The sequence below is a fragment of the Stenella coeruleoalba genome (genome assembly GCF_951394435.1).
Source record: "Stenella coeruleoalba genome assembly, chromosome: X".
Lineage (NCBI taxonomy): Eukaryota > Metazoa > Chordata > Mammalia > Artiodactyla > Delphinidae > Stenella > Stenella coeruleoalba.
Genome location: NC_137152.1, coordinates 25,669,587 through 25,688,841, shown reverse-complemented (window position 1 = coordinate 25,688,841; position 19,255 = coordinate 25,669,587). Strand labels below are relative to the sequence as shown.

The 19,255-nt window shown below is 39.2% G+C and overlaps 1 protein-coding gene across 20 annotated transcripts in view; it reads right to left on the bottom strand.

Annotated features, from left to right (window-relative positions):
* DMD (dystrophin) overlaps nucleotides 1-19,255 on the bottom strand; it is a 2,843,071-nt gene that overhangs the window by 378,567 nt on the left and 2,445,249 nt on the right. For 19 of the 20 annotated variants that reach the window (XM_079909736.1, XM_079909735.1, XM_079909718.1 and 16 more), the window contains one exon: nucleotides 6,197-6,369. In XM_079909736.1, the coding sequence (XP_079765862.1) occupies nucleotides 6,197-6,369 (173 nt within the window). Of the gene's footprint in view, nucleotides 1-6,196; nucleotides 6,370-7,111; nucleotides 7,488-19,255 lie in introns of those variants that run through there. The other variant, XM_079909729.1, reaches the window with a different exon arrangement.

Sequence of the window (19,255 nt, the reverse complement as noted above, 5' to 3'; positions counted from 1 at the left end):
ACAGCGGTGAGAGTCCCGCGTACCGCAAAAAAAAAAAAAAAAAAAAGGACATGCGAAACAGAAACAGATTCACAGATACAGAATTCCTGTAATTTGAACAAGAATCTTTACAACTCAGCAGGTGAGCTCCAGGACCATTCTCTGAGGAAGAATTTCTTGAAGTGTTCCCTATGTGCCCCAAACATTACTTGTCAGTCTCCACAGGGCAAAGGTGCTATTTGTCAGTGACATGATTTTGCAGGAGATCTAGATGTAATGAAATGCTCTGAGCTCAGAGAACATTTTCTCTGGCCATGCTAAGCTTGGGAAGTGTATTCGAGACACGTTTCTAGTGCATTTGTTGGAAGCAACTGCTCTATTTTTATTTTCAAGATTGTATACCAAATATTTCTAAATGATTAACCTATGTTTGTATTTGGGATTTTTCCTGAAAATGTTTCTTTGTATTTGTAATGACTTTTTCCCCCTGGTTTTAAGGAACTTTAGAGATTACTCAACTCCCTTTTTTGCAAATGTGGGAACTGAGATACAAAGGTATAAAGACACCTGCTGAGGCACATAACTTGAGCTGTCATATTTAGATATGGGAAATGGAAACTACAAACCTCCCTTATAGGAGGAAATCCTTAACCTTCACGGTTTTCACCAAATGTTTCGGATCCCTAACCAAAAAGGCTTCCTGCTAATTGGCAAATATACTCTACTTACCACTACCTACTCAACAGAGAATAAAAGAGGAGGTTTGAAGCTACACACTTAGCCTCTATCCATTTTCTATTAATCTTTATTAGTGAAGACAAGAGCTTAGGGGTTACTAGCTTTTAACAACGGAAGTAGCGATCTTTAATAAGCAGATAATTTCTATAATTGGTAAGGTTTAGGTAAAATGCAGAACCTTTAGGTGTGTTGGGATATACAGTTTGGGCTTTAAGAAACTCTTCACTGTCAGGACTCTAAGAATTATAGGGCTGCTAAAGTGAATGTTATTTCTCCAGACACGGATACCTCAAGTATGATTCAGTCGATGCCTAGTTTGAAATCCTTAATAAAACTTTACTCTGAAAGGCATCTTTTCTTAAAGCAAAATGTTTTATATTGAAGTCATTTTTCACTTTGACTTCCTTTATAAAACTAACAATATATCCCTCTATATCTTTGGTACCCTTGTGTAAAAAGATAGCATGTAAGCATACAGAAAGAAAAGGTTAAGAAAGCAGAAATAATAAGGAACCACAGAAATAAAATGGGAGCTATGGGGCTTTAAATAAAGAGAATTAAGCCCAAAGAGAAGTAAACACTTTTTTTCCAGATGGGCCATGAACTCCAACTTTCAAACATAATTAACATCCCAAGAGTTAAGAAAAGGAAGGTTGTGGGCTTTCCTGGTGGCACAGTGGTTGGGAGGCCGCCTGCCGATGCGGGGGACACAGGTTCATGCCCCGGTCCGGGAGGATCCCACATGCCGCGGAGCGGCTGGGCCTGTGAGCCATGGCCGCTGAGCCTGCACGTCCGGAGCCTGTGCTCCGCAACGGGAGAGGCCCGCGTACCGCAAAAAAGAAAAAAAAAAAAAAAAGAAAAGAAAAGGAAGGTTGGAGATACTCAACATCCAAGTAGCATTTTTCTCTCACTCAAAGGTAAAAAGACTTTGTTTTCTTTTGCTCTTTCTTTGTCCTCCATTAGAGCAAGACCTCTAATTATTCTAATTTCTAATACCAAGTACTTTCTAAGAGATTTATTGCTGCTGTGGACTATATAATGTCCATGTCCTCACGTCTCAAATTAATGTTCAAAATTTCATGAAAGGGATTAACTTGATATAACATCTACACGTTTTTCCCCCAAGTATAACAATCTCACAGAATGTAAGTTTTGCTGAAACTACGTGGACATCATATGTGATTCTCACAGTTAATAATATATACAATAATCTGGAAAATATAATCTGGTGGCAGATTAAACTGAAATCCTCATACACGTTTCTTATGCACTTGATCACTTCTCCAATTATTCATATTTTCAAAATTAAAAATGCAAGTTTTGTAGATATAGAATATTCTAGAATGAGAAACACTTTATATATGACTAATCACCATCCTGATGTTGCATAATGTCATCAGTGATTCTGTGTGTGTGTGCGCACATGTGTGTATTTGTATGTATACACGTAAGTAGGAAATTTTCACTCTATTTTTCTCCCACTTAAAGCGGTTAATCTTTTGTTGGATGGCACTCAGCTATCACTGAGTATTTACTTCTCTTTCTTATACCTCTTGGTCAAAATGCAGTGTGATAACGCATGTCGAACAGATGGCATCTACTTTCCCTGAACTAAATTATGAGATACAATTTCAATCAAACTATTCTTTTCTCTCAAAGACATTGTATCAGTATTTACTTTCTCTTATACCATATCTTTGAACTTAATCACTTCTTTTCAATATAAGAAAACCAAGGTAGAAAATCTTGATAATTTGCCTAGGTTTATAAAGAGTGATTGTAGAATAAAAAATAACAGAATTGTAGAATTGCCAGGGAACTTGAAGAGACCACCCATGTGTCTGGTCAAACGTCCTCATTTCAGTGAGAGAGAAAATTCAAGTCTGAAGCAGTTAAGTGACTGGCTAAAGATCAGATGCTAGGTAGTAACAGAGCCAGAGGAGAAGCTAGGTCACTCAACTGTTGGTCCAAGACCCTTTCTACTCCACCTCACTGACTCATTCATAGCTTGGAGTTTTGTATGTATCTAATTTAGCTGAAGGCAGCAAGCACAGCCCTACGAAACAACTCATGAATACTTAAAGGAACTTGCCATCAAGTATAAATGAGAATAGTACAGGGAAGACCTGGTAAAGGAACGGTCAGAAAGCGAAATCTTGATTATGGAATTTGAGTCAAAATTTGGAGGCTCAGAGGAGAGATGGTGTTCCAAGTGTGAGGACCGGCAAATGGATGTACTCGTACGGGACAGTGAGAAAATTGCTGGAGAGCAGGAATGGGGTTAGAAAGCAGAATTTACTTGACTCAGAGAATCCATTTGGAGCAGTAACTAGATTGCTGCTTGGGGAGGAATGAAGTGGGAGGCAGAGGAAGGACAGAGAGGGAAGGGGTCAGCAGGGGCTTATTAGGCATAGTTGGTAGAGAGTGGAAGGGTCACTAGATCCTAGTGACTAAATATAAGCTTCATGAGAGCAATGATTTACTTTTGACTGTTTTGTTCACTGTTGTATCCTCCGTGCCTGGAAGAGTGCCTAGTACACAGTAAACATTCAGTAAATAGTTACTGAATGAACAAATAAATGAAAGAGTGAAATATGGGCACCAACAAGACTAAAGTTCTTGACCAAAGGAATAATGTGATAGAAAGAGTGTCCAAGGAAGAATATTTTTGTAAATGTGCAATGGATGGTCTCAATATGTAAAGAAAGAGAGCCAAATCTATCAATATGGAATGACATGATGAAGACTTCAATCAATCAATCAATCAATCAGAACCACAATCACAAGAAGTGAAAGACAGGGCAGAAGGAAAATAAATGGAGGGTACAAGACATAATGTGGACTTAGATCTGCAAGCACAACGATACCGCTTATGAGTCAATGGAACACAAAGGGAAACTTCAGAATCATTTTTGTTCAGACTCAATTTTTTCTCATTAAAAAATGGATACCTGTGAAATTAAGCGCTAATGTTTTTATATTTTGAAATATAAAAATGGCTTCAGAATCTCTTATGAAATAATGAACAACTGACATGTTTTAGTATAATATGTCATAGTTTAAGGTAAACACAGGGATGTTTCTCCAGGGTGACTTTGGAAGTTTTTTTTAAATTGTGGTGACTTTTCACTACAAAATAACGGCGACAGAGGAACTGACTAGATAGGCAATGCAAGCTTATGTGTCACTGATGGTTCGGTACGTAACTCTTCCAGGGTTCATCTATCCTATTTCATAACAATCCCCAATTACTACCTCTACTGTGCTTCTCTCAACTGAACCCTGCCATTCAGTACGGATTGACTGATGGCCTTATTTCAACCAAGCGTCAGGAAATAAACCGAATCGCTCTGATGTGAAGAATTACTTCCTCGCTTTTTATGAGTGAGTGTTGATAACACATTCTGTATTATTCGAGAGGCCTACTAAAAAGCCAAAACCGCTGATCTGAGTGTTTAAATTCTAGAATTTGAAGTACCTTAGATGAGCTAAGGTAACTGCTTTCTACTTGTTTAATGACAGCAAGAATTAAACTGCAGTAGCTGGCTTATGGGAAATTGCTGAGAATGAAGAGCCCATATTTTGGCTGACATGCTGTCTGCCGCTTTCAATCCTCCTTTTATTTCATCAAGTTCACATGAAAGAGAGAAAAGGCACTGAATGACGTTCAGAACAGTAATAGCACCTTTCTTTTTCCCTCCCGAGAAAAAGAATAACTTTCTTTTCTTTCCTTTATCTACCGATATCTTTCCCATCTCACAAGTTTCATTCCTTTGTAATGACAGATGTTATGAAAGTGGCCGGTGTCGTTACATATACTCACCTCTCTGAGAGGTGAAGCTGTAGAACGCGAATGGAACCTCCCTATCTTTGAAAATGCCATCGCCCGTTGTTGCCCACAACTCATCACCCACACATCAATACAAAATTCATGGATCAAAAAGGGAGATAAAAATGAGTGTCTCGGAAGCTAGGGTGCAAATTCGGGGGGAAAACCACAGAAATAAAAATAAATCCTTTCCTCCTCCCAGAAATCTGCTCTTCTGTTTCATCCTTTCACTTATTACGTGTTTATGTGTAAAAGTTAGGTGGGTCTTACCTTCTCCTTCTTCCTTTATACTCTACGGCATAATACAACTGTTCAAAGCTCAGACTCTGGAGCCAGACTCCCTGTGCTCAGATCTTAGATCTGCCGCTTACTAACTAAGTGACCTCGGGGTAGTTATCTAGCCACTCCGTGTGTTACTTTCTTCAAATGCAAAGAGAGGATAATAATACAATCTAACTCTTAGAGTTGCTGAGAGCATTAAATGCGTGGACAAATCGAAAGTGCCCATGACATTGCACAGTACGTGATGCACCATGTAAGTGTGAGTTGCTATCATCATTATTCTGTCATATTACGTGCAGATTTCTACAAGAGTGCTTTCAAATGAAGAAATTTCATTTATATTTTTGCCTCATTTATAGAAGTAAAGATACTCTATGTGCAAATTTGGGACAACTTAGAAGAGCTATGAAGAAGAAAAATCATCTCCCTCCTGTAATCTTACGACCTAGAGGTAGTAACAACTCCCAGTGTTGAGTGCATTCCACTAGTCCTCTTCTACCTCCCTCCACTACCACTGCTCCTCTAGACACAGAAGAAAACATAAGGTACTTTTTATAAAGAGACGTGAATTAGGCAAAGCAACTGATTAGAAAGCAGGAAGCCTGACTTCCACTCCCTGTACCTCCCATGCCACTTAGGTGACCCTGGGCATTTCACTTCCTCTCTCTGCTCTCTGCCCCTCCACTGAACTAGTGCAAAACAGGTACAGCAAGAGCTTCACTCTGCCCTCCTAACAACAATGCTGAGACACCTTCATTAACTTCTCAAGAGAATGTTGCCACGCACAAAAGGGCAAAGTACAAAACAGGTGTGTACAGAACAGCTAAAGGCTTAGTTTACAGGGTATATGGTAACACAATCTGAGAGGAAGCAAAAGGCAGGCAGTTGTTATAATCTCTCCTTGGCTGTGGGAGCTATGGCGAGGTCTCCCTTACAACGTTAATTATAACGTATTATGGGTATTTAAAGAAGGTCCTCACGTGCATTTAGAATAATGCCAAAGAAAGAATTCCATAATAAACAGACGTTAGTTTTATCATTTTTTGAATAACCCTGTGATAAACCAAGAGAGAACACTATGAAATCAGGATAGCTGTGTTCCTCATTTGAATTCACTCTAATGTCTTAATAAGTATGTCTCCCGTGGTTATAACATAGCACCATTCTAATCTCATCTGAACCCTCAAGTATCATCTCCATGCTGAGCAAATAAATGATTCATTTATTCAAAATAAAATACATCATTCTGAAATTGGGGGATTTACATAAACATATGAGATATTAGCTCCTTGTGCTCGGCAAGTGAGGGGCATGTTGACATTTTAATTCATTTCTGGCCTTTCTTTGTTGTTCCGGATCTTTTCTTACCTAATGTTGAGAGACTTTTTCCTCAGCTCGCTCCACTTGAAGTTCATGTTATCCAAACGTCTTTGTAACAGAACCGCATCATCAGAACCTTCCAGGGATCTCAGGATTTTTTGGCCATTTTCATCCAGGTTGTGATAGATATCTGTGTGAGCTTCGATTTCTCCTTGGAGGTCCTACAGGGCATCAGGAGGAAGAACACACGCAGAATTACCGAACAAAAGAGACCGGCTGTGACTGTGAATTTGGAGAACTGCAAAAAATAGACTATTAGCTCAAAAGGGATTTCAATTGGCTCAACTAACGAGAAGATACACCTCCAACTCACTTTTCTTGGTGTATCATCTCTTTATGTCGTTATGTAGATTGAAAGTGGGCATCTAGTTAGGAATAATAGATTTATTCCTTGAGATTATGAACCGGAACACAATACATTTGTAACTTTATAAATTTCATAACTTATGTCTTCTAGTCCATGGAAAAAAGACATTATTTCATGGAAGTGATAGGAAATAAAACTCCGTGATAAAGTGCACCACAGTGCCAATCACTGTATTACACTATGGGTCAAGTCATATTTTCCAAGCACATAGTAATCTGTAGAATTGACTCGGACCACAAAAGCATGGAGAGACTAATAAACAAGGCTGTACTTGGCCCATAGCACCAGCACATTAATGGTATTTGATCATAGGAGAGAATCTTCTTGACAATACACATTAAGTTCACCTTGGTAAAACGGCATCACACAATTATTACAGCACCATACATTTATTAGCAAGACTTCCCATTTAAAATACCATCACATTTTTAGGCTCAACAGGTGGAAAGTCCATAGGACTTTGATAAGAAGTGATGATTTCAACCTCATTTGTATACACACAGATCAAGAAAATTATCACAGTAGAAGAATCTGACCTTTACATGGTATGTCTTCCTGTGTAACATTTTCAGCTTGAACCGGGGACTACAGCACTGATCCTGTTGCATAGCAATCCCGAGAAAACCCAGCGACTGAAAGAGCCCTGCTTTAAAATGCCAACTTTGCTTACATTCCGTTGACAGAATGAATTTCAGACCACAGGCCTCATCAGTCAATAATAATAAACAGCCACTTTGTACTCCTCACTAAACGGTAGCCAGGCCTGTGGATGTGGGAGGGACCTCAAAGAGAGGAGGCCTGGAATATGCAACTGATAGTTTATATTAAACAGCCAACTTTTCTTATCATTTTTCCATTATAAGCCAGAGACATTATAAATTCATTTTCTATATGTGTTTCCCTCCTTGTTCCCAGCAGAACGGTCAAAGCCAAAGGAACATTCCTTAGAGAGCTGCCGGGTACCAGCATTCCTTTCTGCCTACACAATGAATGGAGGCTTTGTACATTATCTGACTTGCTTTTAGAGATTTGTATGCTTCTGTTTAACAAGTTTAAAAATTCATTCTGAAGCTCCGAACAACTGGATTGATCTGTGAAACTAGAAAATTCGCCCCCTTTCTAAAATTGAATTAAATTACTCTTCTAAAGTAAGGAAGGAAAAGTGGCAGCAATAACATGTTACGAAGTCTGAAGAAGTGGCCTGTGTTTTCAGTTGCAGCCTCTTAGATGCAGGGAGATGGACGATGAATGTCTCCTGTCACTATTTCTGGCAGCCAAAGTATCACCGATGGACTCTAAAGAGAATTCTGTCTCATTGCCTTCGACTGGAAGACAGGAGGGGAATATGGATAAACCCCATCTGGAGTTGAAAGAATAGAAATACTAAAACATATCGAGGAGCATCTATCTTTATCCCATCAAAAACAGGCTTGTTTTGGAAGGAAATAGCCTGATTCTGAAACTAGCTGATGTGATAGAAAACCAGTATTGGGCTCCTTGCTGAATGGCGCTTCATCAAATATATATCCAATTTATCTTTGTGTACCTACATGGAAAAACATACCCTGCTGAATTCGCTACTTCTTCAGTGAAAGAGAAAATTGAGGTTAATAGATCTAAATAATTCAGGAATAAAAACCAAACAGATCCAAGTTATCAAGATAATGCCCCCACTGCTCTCTTTTACTTTACTTTTCTTCTTGTTGTATGTGGTTTGCTACCTAAATCTTGACCTCAGGGTACACACTTAAGGAATTAAGACCAAACCTTTTGTTGTCAACAAATTAAGATCTTTTGACTAATACAATCAGCTTTCTACATTAGCATGCATATAAATTATAGTACATTTGAATTTTTATGTCCTGCATTTATAGCAGAGACCCAGGTTCAATCAATAGTTCCTTAAGATTATGTGTATCGTGAAGTCATCAATACTTCGCTGAATAAATGAGAGGTCTTCCCAAGCATAAATAGGATGTTGATTCATGAAATTTGCTCATTTTCATCTTTGCCACTTACATGGCCCTGAATTTAAACATCTTTGTTGTATCATCGAGAAAAAAAAATGAATATAAAATTGATAAACCAGTGCTTGCTGAGGACTGGTTATTTGTCTAGCCTTAGCACTGTGGGAAAACTAAGAGGAAGGCAAGAGACAGTTATGCCTTTACTTTTTCTAAAATCTAGTATGCACTTTTTGTTGAAGTCATTCATATTAACAAGTACACGTTGACAATTTCCTGCCAAACCTCATATGTCCTCGGATTAAAATTTCTCCCCTTGGAAATTCAGAAGTAGCTGAAGTGAAGTCTTAGCATTGGCAGGAAGGTAGCTCTTAACTCAGTATTACTTCTCTAGTTTATGATGGTAGTGTAGAGCAACAAAGGACACATGCATAGTAAAGGGCTTTACAGTTTACAAAGCACTTACACGTGTATCGTTTTACTTATTCCTACTCCTTACCCAGTGAAGTACATAATATTTTCTCTGTTTTACAGATGAGAGCACCGAGGCTCAGAGATGTTTAACTGACTTGCCAAAAGTGTTAAATGTGGGCAATGGATCCAGTTCTTTTGACTCTAGAAGATCTTAGGCTGTCTCCACACACCATTTGCTGCTGTAAGCACTGGCTATAACAGACAGTAGTTACCGAAGCTGAACAAGGCTACTGCTAACAAGGGGAAACAGCTACCGAGGTTAAAGCACACGGAAAGACGGCATTACCGATTTTGATTAAACTTTACCCACGTGGATTGATTTGTTCAAAATGAAAAATGGAGTCCTGACTACCCTTTTCACTTTTCATTTTGCAATTGGACATGTGGGACCACCTGTGAGAAACACTTATTTGCACTGGAAAAAGTCTGCTACAAAATATCCCCGCTGCCAGAACAGAAATTCTCCTGGCAGTAATTCACTCCTCTGTCTAGAAGAGTCATGTGAACATTACAGGAGGCCATGACCTGACATATCAGCATAAACGTAGTTTGGCCATGCTCCTTTGGGCTGGCGGGCTGGCAGGGATTCCGTCAAGATACAGGACTCAGGTAGGTTGCTCTAAAAGGGAGGTGAGTATCGGTGAGGACCATAAGGCTTTCTTTAGGAAGCTGGCCTGCTGTAGTGGAGATTTTTTAGTACAAGTAGGCAGCATGAGTCCTAGGTGGGGAGGGAGACATTGACAGGGCACTTAGGAAGGAGCACACTCATATTTGCATAAATTACCATGACGGCATTTATCCTAAGATTAACCTTAGACTCAGGGGCCCCAGAAAAGCAGGAGGTTAGAATGGAGAATCGAGTTCTCAGAGGAGACCCAATCTGGACAGAAAGTAATTTTCACAGATATTTTTTAGTAGTTTTATTTCACTTCTGACCTAACGAGAAAAGATCACTCAAGCCTTAGTTGCTACGATCAATGTAAGTTTTCTCTTCTTTTTGTGATTGTATTCTTTAGGAAGAACAATACCTAATGAATAGGGAAAAAGGATTTGTTACATAACAACAGAAGCAGCAGCAGCAGCAACAACATATATAAGACTTCCTTCACAACAGACGCTTCTCTAAAGCACTGTATATACATGAGCTCATTTAATCCTCTCAGTAACTCTCCAGGGCAGGCATTATTAATATCTTCTCTTCACACATAAGAGAATGAAATTACAGAGAGGTTCAGTAAAAAAACGCACAAGGTCACACAGCTAATAAACCATACAGCGAAATTTCAAACCCAGGCGGTCAGACTCCAGGGACTGGGCTCTTACCCACTAGGCTGTATGACCTCTGAGTTTTTTCCTATTAATTAAAAAATGTTTCCTATTAATAACAGTCCTGCTTAAACTTCAGTAAATCTAGCACAAGGCAGACTAACATTGTTTCCAGTACTCAAAGAGTAACTTTACCGTCTTATTAATATGGAGACTGTTAAACATATCTAAAGTAGTGGACAGATATATCCTATACAAGAGAGAGAGCATAACATAATTGAGAAAATGGGTGCCAATGGCAAAATAATATGCAGCCCCTCCCCTCAGAAAGAGACATATAGCCTAGAGTTATGTACAATTATGGAGCAAATTTCAACTGTGACTATCAAGAAAGCTCAGATGGGAGGCAAGCAGTATGCTTATATGCTTACAAGGCAGTTTTAGGAGTAGGGAGTATTGTGTTTCCTGGAGAGCATTTTCAGATCTCACCATTCCTTCTTTTCTGAGCATCTAGCCTACTTCTGTCATAAGTCCCCTTTCTCAGCCTCCAGGGAAAACTAATGGGAACGTGCAGTTAAACAGACATAATTCTGGTCTCTTCCTTCTCTTTCCCTTATTAGCTGCATAAGTTTAGACTCTTTAATCTCCTTGGCTTCACTAAATATTAAATAATAATACCTATCTGCTGGGTTATTTTGAATATTACATGGCATAATCTTTGTAAAATACTTTGAACATCATCTAGAACACAATAAGCCTTTAATAAGTAATAGCTAATGTAAGGATTTCTATTATAAGAGAATCAGTGTGGGAAAAAAGTGATAGAAATAGACTTAACAAAGTCATGGAACTTCGTTTGAGCCTTGAAGGATGGATAGGATTGAGAAAGGTGAAGGGAAGAGGAAGAGGGTATTCCAAGTGAGAAAAGCCTGGAAATGGCAAAAACGTGGCAAGGAGTTTGGATTACGAGCAGGTACAATGAACTGCACGGCCTGATCGGAATAGACAATGACTGTTGAGAAGAAACAGGCAGAATATGGTCGATGTCCTTAAACTAAGTAGGATAAAGACCTTCTTTCAGGAAGCTACTGAGAACAGAAGTTTATAAAGAAAAGTAAAGGACAAAGGTGAGATTATTGATTAAATTTGTACCATCTCATTTGACAAGTAGAATGGTCCATGGTGATCGAAAGTAGTAAGACAACCAGGGAGGAATATGAAAAGTTATGAAAGTCTTACTTTTATAAGACGAAAAATAAAGAAGGAAGATGCCAAGAATTACTTACTACTACACACCTCTTTTTATTCTCCAAATGGTTATGATACTATTCCAAAACATCAGGGATAATAGATTCCACATATTCTCTTTCCTATGTATATGGAATTATTTGTCTCTAAAAAAGAACTCATCAAATGATAACCTCGGGGCTTCCCTGGTGGCGCAGTGGTTGGGAGTCCGCCTGCCGATGCAGGGGACACGGGTTCGTGCCCCGGTCCGGGAAGATCCCACATGCCACGGAGCGGCTGGGCCCGTGAGCCATGGCCACTGAGCCTGCGCGTCCGGAGCCTGTGCTCCGCAACGGGAGAGGCCACAACAGTGAGAGGCCCGCGTACCACAAAAAAATAAAATAAAATAATAAAAATTTAAAAAGATAACCTCCTTATCTTGAATATAACTGAGGAGTAAGCAATAAAACAAACAAAAAGACGCAGGAAGAAAAAGTGACCAAACCTCCCCACAAAATTAATCATTACGGACACACCATCTCTAATCTTTTCTGAAAGCAATTAGTATGTGAATAATGATAAGGTCATTAGTTCCTCTTTACTGGTAATTTTTGCCTAATTCAAATAAGCTTAATAGGAAAAAAAAAGAAAAGTGATGTTCTGATTTCTAAGAACTTAAAAGGTCAGAAACAGAAGATCCAAAATGGAGAGAAGTAATCCTTAAGGGCTAAACTGAGAGCAGCAAGAAGTGACACCTGACAGAGAACCAGAAAGGTGTAAAAGGAGCTGCAGGCACTCAGAGTTGACCAGGGTCACACAAGTGTGAAAACTAATAGCCCTACATATATTATTAGCCCTTGAAGGCATCACCTAACTTTAAAGCAAAGCAAAATAAGTAATGTTAATGATCCTGAACGAGCCAGAAAAAGGTAGATTTATGGTCAGTGAACTCTAAGAAGAAAGCAGTGTATGTAAAACTCTTTAGATGAATTTACCCAACGTAGTTATTCTGAAACGGTGTTGATGCTTTACAGAAATAAAACAAAAACAAACATCAAAAGTAAAACTCCCTTAGCTTGGTTACCCAACATGATTTGTTAAACATTGGCTCTAAATACTTGAGGTTTTGGAGTACACGTAACACACACACACACGTACACACACACACACACACACACACACACAGTCCATCATGAGAACAGAAATTGAGAGTAAATCTTTAGAAACGTTTATAGCAATCTAAAAATAAAAAGCATGGGCTTGCATTTTGTGTCTGGTTTTTGTAATTTTTTAAAGTAATTTATTGCATGTTACAAAAGTATCAGTCTGTTATGGATTGGAAATTAAAACTAGGAAAACAAAACAGAATTATCCTTCCTAATGGATTTTTGAGAAGCGCCCATATAAAGGAACTGGACCCACAATCTTGACTTTATAAGAATTCTAATCTAACCACCAGAGGTTCCTAACTCGCACAGGAAATGCAGTTGGATACAGATTCACAGTGGGTGTGACTCCTTTTTTCTCTTCTATATGTGGCCATTGCATTTCTTTTAAAAGCAGGAGAGTTGTCATCCCGAGATAAACAAGAGTTAATTTGAGGACTGCCGTTTGGCTTGGAGCCTGGTTGCTCTAGGTAGATAAGGAGCGTGTTTTCAGGTCCACTGCATCGCAATGCATCTTAAACGAGCAGCTATGGATTTAGGAGTCCACAGGCTTTGCTTTAAAAATGGCTGTTATTAAGGTTCTCAGAGACTATTATCCTGCAGGGTTTGTTGTCTTTGCTTTCATATCTTGTTCAAAAATTCTCACATTTAAGCACCACAACAGTGGAGAGAAGGGATATGTTCTCCTGCCTCAGTACATTCCCAGGTGCAAAGCTTTATTTCAAAATCTAATCTTTAGAAATGCCCGGCCTAGAGTGGATTACCCCAGAGGAAACGGAGCAAAATCCCATCTGTCAGACTGCCTTAAGCAATCCCAAACTCCCAGAACACGTGATGCTTTCTCTTCTTGTCTGACCCTCTTGTTTACGCTATTCTGAAAATTACTTTTTTTAAATTGAAGAGCTCATTTCAGATATACTAGGTTGGATAAGGGACGTATCTTTTCGCTTCTGCATCTTGTTTCTCCTCGTTTCTTTTTATTCTGTCACAGTGCAAAAGAGTCTGCATACTTATTCATCACACAAACATGCATTAGGTACCTATTTTAACTCCAAGATTTCAATAGGAGCTGTGGGAATACATACGTTGTGAGAAAGGTGTAGTCCCAGGCCTTAATTCCTCCCTTCACTCCTTCCTCCCTTCTTCTCTTTCCTTCCTCCCTCCCACTAATAATTAATATATTAGCACCCAGGTATGCAGTGGTGATAAAACCCCAAACCTCTGCCTTTTTGATGTTCACAGCATAAAAGGATAAAAGGAGAAATAGGATGAACAGGGGAGAAATATGGTAAACAGATAAACAAGTATTCAGTAACGTAAGAAAATGCTCTGGAGGTAACAAATAGGGGGGCTACGATAAGAGTTAACGGTGTACATATGGTGGTGATGGGTGCTCTTCGGTTATGGTGGTCAAGGAACACCTATGAGAGAAGGTTCAGTGTCAGCTGAGACTTGAAAGATGAGAAGACACCAGTTATAGGAAAACCCAAGGGCACAGAAGTCCTCCCAAGTAAGAGGGCAGACCTTTGCATCAGCTCTGTGATAGGAAAGATCTTGGCTAAAACTTCCCGAGAAAGAAATGTGGCTGGAGATGAGGTAAGAGAGGCTTCAGATAACGTGGGGCCTAGAAGTCCCGTGGTAAGGAGTTTGAATTTTATTTCAAGTGCAATGGAAAACAATAGAAGCTTTTAAAGCTGGGTAGTGACATGTTATCATTTAGGCTTTAAATGAATCACTACATTGCTATGTGGAGATTAACGAAGGCAGGAGAGGAAACAAAAAGACCAGTTAGAGGCCAGGGCCTCTAATCCAGGCAAGAGATCAAGGTGGCCTGGACTCAGGTGACTGCAGAAGGAGAGAAGTGGACTGATGTGAGATATAATTTGGATGTTGGATTTCTTACACATACTAATGGACTGGATGATGAGAATAAAGGAAAGGGATATCTCAATGGTAACTCCAAATTCTTGACTTGAACAACAGATGGTAGTGTCATTTACTGAAATGGTGAAAGCCGTGGGAAAAGTCAGTTTTGTGTTCTAGTCACATGTCATGCTTTAAAGTGACTGAATCATTCAAGTGGAGGTTTCAAGTACATATGTGAAACTCAGAGCGGGGGTCTGGGCTGACTTTAAGAATTTGGGATCATTCGGCTTACTGATACTAAGACCATAGGAATGGGTAAGCATACTTAGGGAGAAAGAAGCGAGAGAGAAGAAAAAGGGCCCTTGGACCACGTCCTGAGGACTGCCAACATTCAGAGATTAGGTAGGGGTAGACCACCTAGCAAAGGAGACAGTAAAGGAGGAGCCAGAGAAGTAGGAGAAAAACTAAGAAATTATGGTGTCATAGCAACCAAAACAGGAGGGAGGGTTTCAAAAAGAAAGGAGCAGGCAACAGTGTCAAAAGAGGCTGGTTACATTAGAACAGAACGTTGTCTACTGGATTTGGCAACAAGGAAGGTCACTGGTCACCTTGATATGAACAGTTTCAGAGGAGAGGAAGAAAGAGATGTAAGAGTAAGAAGGCTTAAGGAGGTTAACTGAACACACAGAACTATTGAAAAGTTTACCGAGTTTAGATGAAAAAAAAGATAGCACCTGAAGGGGGATGAAGGATCAAAGGGAGGGTTTGGGGGATGATTTTTTAATGTTTGTTTTATGTTTAGAGTTTATACTCTACGTGGGGAATCTGATTTGAAGCAGTTGAGGAAGAGTTACAAAGGTCCACGTAACTAAAGAGTACATAAAGACATGGGTATGTCTTAAAGCCTGGAGTGGATGGCGGTAATTAGCATAGATTGGGACAAAGTATTGCACAGTGGAAAGGGCTCAGTCTTTAGTGTCATAAGATCCCTTAAGATTCTAAAGTTCCTCCCGTGGCTAGTTTTGTGATTTGGCACAAATTATAAAATACTTCAAAGCCTGTGTTTTTCCAACCATAAACAGGGCTAATAATATCTACCTTATAAGGTTTAGGCAAAGATTAGATGAAGTGATGTGGGTAGAGCATCTAAATGCTAACTTAATGCCTGATCTACTGAGAGCTTTCGTTAAAACTGTATCCCTCCGGACCCCTCTCCCCTTCCTCCACGCCTCCAAGCTTCATAGCCAAGAAGACGTGGGGCCATTTCAAGGAATATGAATACCAAATGCACAGGGATGAGAGCCAGAAACGTAGGCAGGATCTAAGAGGTAGTGGTGCCGTGAAGGGTCAACAACTGGGTTTAAAGGGTACAGAGTGGACATTGAGAGATTTGAAAGCAGCCTGGAGATTATATGTGATCCTATAATGATAAGATCCCACTGCAGGTTCCAGTGCAGGCATGACATAGTCAAAAAACGATTTGAAAATGATTATTTAGGGGGCAGTTTTCAGGGTAAATGGCAGCAGGGAGAGAATGGAAACAGGAAGTCTGGCTGACAGGCAGCCCCAGCCATTCATGAACCAAAAGAGCAGTGGCTCCAGAAACAGAGAGGACGTAAGGAAGAGGGATGCTATGCTCCTGGAGCGCTCATAAATTACAGAAATAGCTGCATGCGTGACTCAGTTTCATCCTTCTCTTGCTCGACCTTTGGAAGGTAGAATTCAGCCAAGTGATAACTACTCACAAAAGCATTTTAAAGATAAAAATGTTATTTTCAGTTCCATAAGGAGCAAGACAAACATTATATATGCTGCGTTTCAAACACACATATGCACACACTCACCTCCTGGTGCCAAGTAAAGTACAATGACAAGGCTAAGGCACTGATACCGAAGCTGCATATAGGATCAGGACACTCCTACCTAAAACATACCCTATTAGGCATTCCCAAAATACGCAGGAGTGAGTTTCAAAGGACACAAAATACTGAAAAGGGGTAGGTAGAATAATACTGCATTGGATGTTTTTAAAGTTAAGATGCCATGGACCCAGCGGGGAACTAATGTCTGTACTCATCTGGCTGAGTATTTGAGTTACAAAAAAGAATGGCAAGACTTCATAATGCTGGTGGCAGAAAATAAAATCAGTCCTTAGACAGGCTGAGTTTTCTTTTTTACTAATATATCTAAAACACATTTAAAAGACTCATACTGTGTTGCAATACTTTTTCAGATATTGTGATACTGCTTCATTGCTCATAATCGGGTGAGCATTTCCTACATGAGACGTCTTTCAGGAGATCATTGCCAATGGTCATCTTGAAATGTCTTCATACGTAAATTCTAGATTGCACGTTTAATTCATAGAGACAACCACCTACGAAATGTTGAGGGTACTTTCCATTTTGTATTATGTATTATGTGCAGGAATCAGCCTGTTTGAAGATAACTATCCTTATCTGAGAAAGACCAGATGGGCCTTTTCGACACTGCAACATTTATTATTGCAGAGCCACGATGGTGTGTGTGGGGGGTGAGGGTGGAGTAGAGGGATGAAATGGGGCAGGAAACTAATACTTAACACCTCTTATAAATCCTTTACATCAACTCTACAAAGTAGGCTTTCTCAGCCCCCAACTGAGGAAACTATAATTTGGAGAGATGAAGTAACTTGTCCAAATCCCACAGCTCTCATGTGGCAGAAGCAGGATTACAGTACAGAACTGTCTGAATTTATGTTCTTTTTTTTTTACTGCCCCCCATTCCTCCCCTACCTTTCAGATAGAAAGCAAGTGAATTCGGACTTGGGCTACAGGTAATGCAATACAATAATTAACTCATTAAGGCATATGTGAGCTCTTTGGATTGAGAAACATATTGCAATGCTCTGAGTAGAATAGCTAGGCAATGGAATTATTCTCCAGCTAGGTATTAACTTATTCATTCCTCCTCAGTCAACTCAGAACTAATACCTTTCATCATTTTGAAGGGCTCTAAACAAACAGAATACATTCTTATTCTTAAAATAGGCAACTATCTTCCCATGAACCAACACATCTGGTTATATTTATTTATACAATTTGTCTGTGTTATGTATAGAGTTAAAAGTTAGAAAAGCTCTTATTTCCTGAATCTCTTTGTCACAGAGCTTTTTTTTACTCTAGAGAAACACTGTAGTTCAAGATTGTGTATTAGAAATAAGCAATTAGTTGATGTCAAGTCTCATCTTATCTCAACAGCAATCTGTAAGAAGGCAAGAACATATGGCAAAGTGCCACAATTATTTTTGATGATACACTAGAAATCATAAGAGCCATGTAGCTAATTTCCTCTGGCTTGTTTTAATTATAGATGTTGTAAATGCAGAACAACAACTTTATTCTATCTCTCACTCCCCAAAATCCTCATAATATCCTGCCACAACCACAAAACAACCCTGCACTGAGGTGATTGTTTAGAAAAGGTTAATGATGTAATAAACCTAAGACATTTCTATATTTTCTTTCACTTTAAATAGGAGGACAATTTCCAAGTAATTTACAAACACACATTGGACACAACTGTATTCATTTATGGGTACTCAGCCTAAAGCTTAGAAATATTACCTTTAAAATGAATTATAGGTATCCATAAAGTTTGAATGTTAAAGAAGGTTCTAGAATCAGGATGTTAACTCAAGTCCTGCTGACATAATTGGGTCTGATTCCCTGGTGTTCTCTGGTGAGTTAACTTCTATCTACTACCAAGTAGACCAAATTACTTCTTCTGGAGAGTGTAATGGTTCTTCTGTGCCTAGGGAGTTACTTCACCCTATTTAGCTTTCTTCTCTCATGGAATAGAGTGGATAGTGATGGGAGAGAACAATTACTCCTTTTTTAGTCTATAAGGGAAAGGAAAAAGAAAGGGTTACGTAAGTGGACATTAATATAAAGGTAGGTAACACGGGCTTATCTGCCAAAGGAAACATGACACAGATGAGAAAACTAAATTTAAAAAAGTATCTGGTAAAATATCTTGGATACTTTTTCATTCCTGGAACCTACTCTGCTGAGCCCAGAAACTCATTCATGAGTTTTCTATTATATACCTACTAATCCTTCCCAAAGCATTCAGTTCAGAACTGAACATCTTACTGAAGCAATCCCAGGGCATTCTAAGTCTTTGGCCATGAGACGATGCTTCTTTCATCTGAGAACATGTGGATTTAAAAAAGCTATCATTTCACCATAAAAGACATACAGATGGCCAAGAGGCACATGAAAAGATGTTCAACATCATTAATTATTAGAGAAATGCAAATCAAAACTACAATGAGGTATCACCTCACACCGGTCAGAATGGCCATCATCAAAAAATCTACAAACAATAAATGCTGGAGAGGGTGTGGAGAAAAGGGAACACTCTTGCACTGTTGGTGGGAATGTAAATTGATACAGCCACTATGGAGAACAGTACGGAGGTTCCTTAAAAAACTACAAATAGAACTACCATACGACCCAGCAATCCCACTACTGGGCATATACCCTGAGAAAACCGTAATTCAAAAAGAGTCATGTACCAAAATGTTCACTGCAGCTCTATTTACAATAGCCAGGACATGGAAACAACCTAAGTGTCCATCGACAGATGAATGGATAAAGAAGATGTGGCACATATATACAATGGAATATTACTCAGCCGTAAAAAGAAATGAAACTGAGCTATTTGTAGTGAGGTG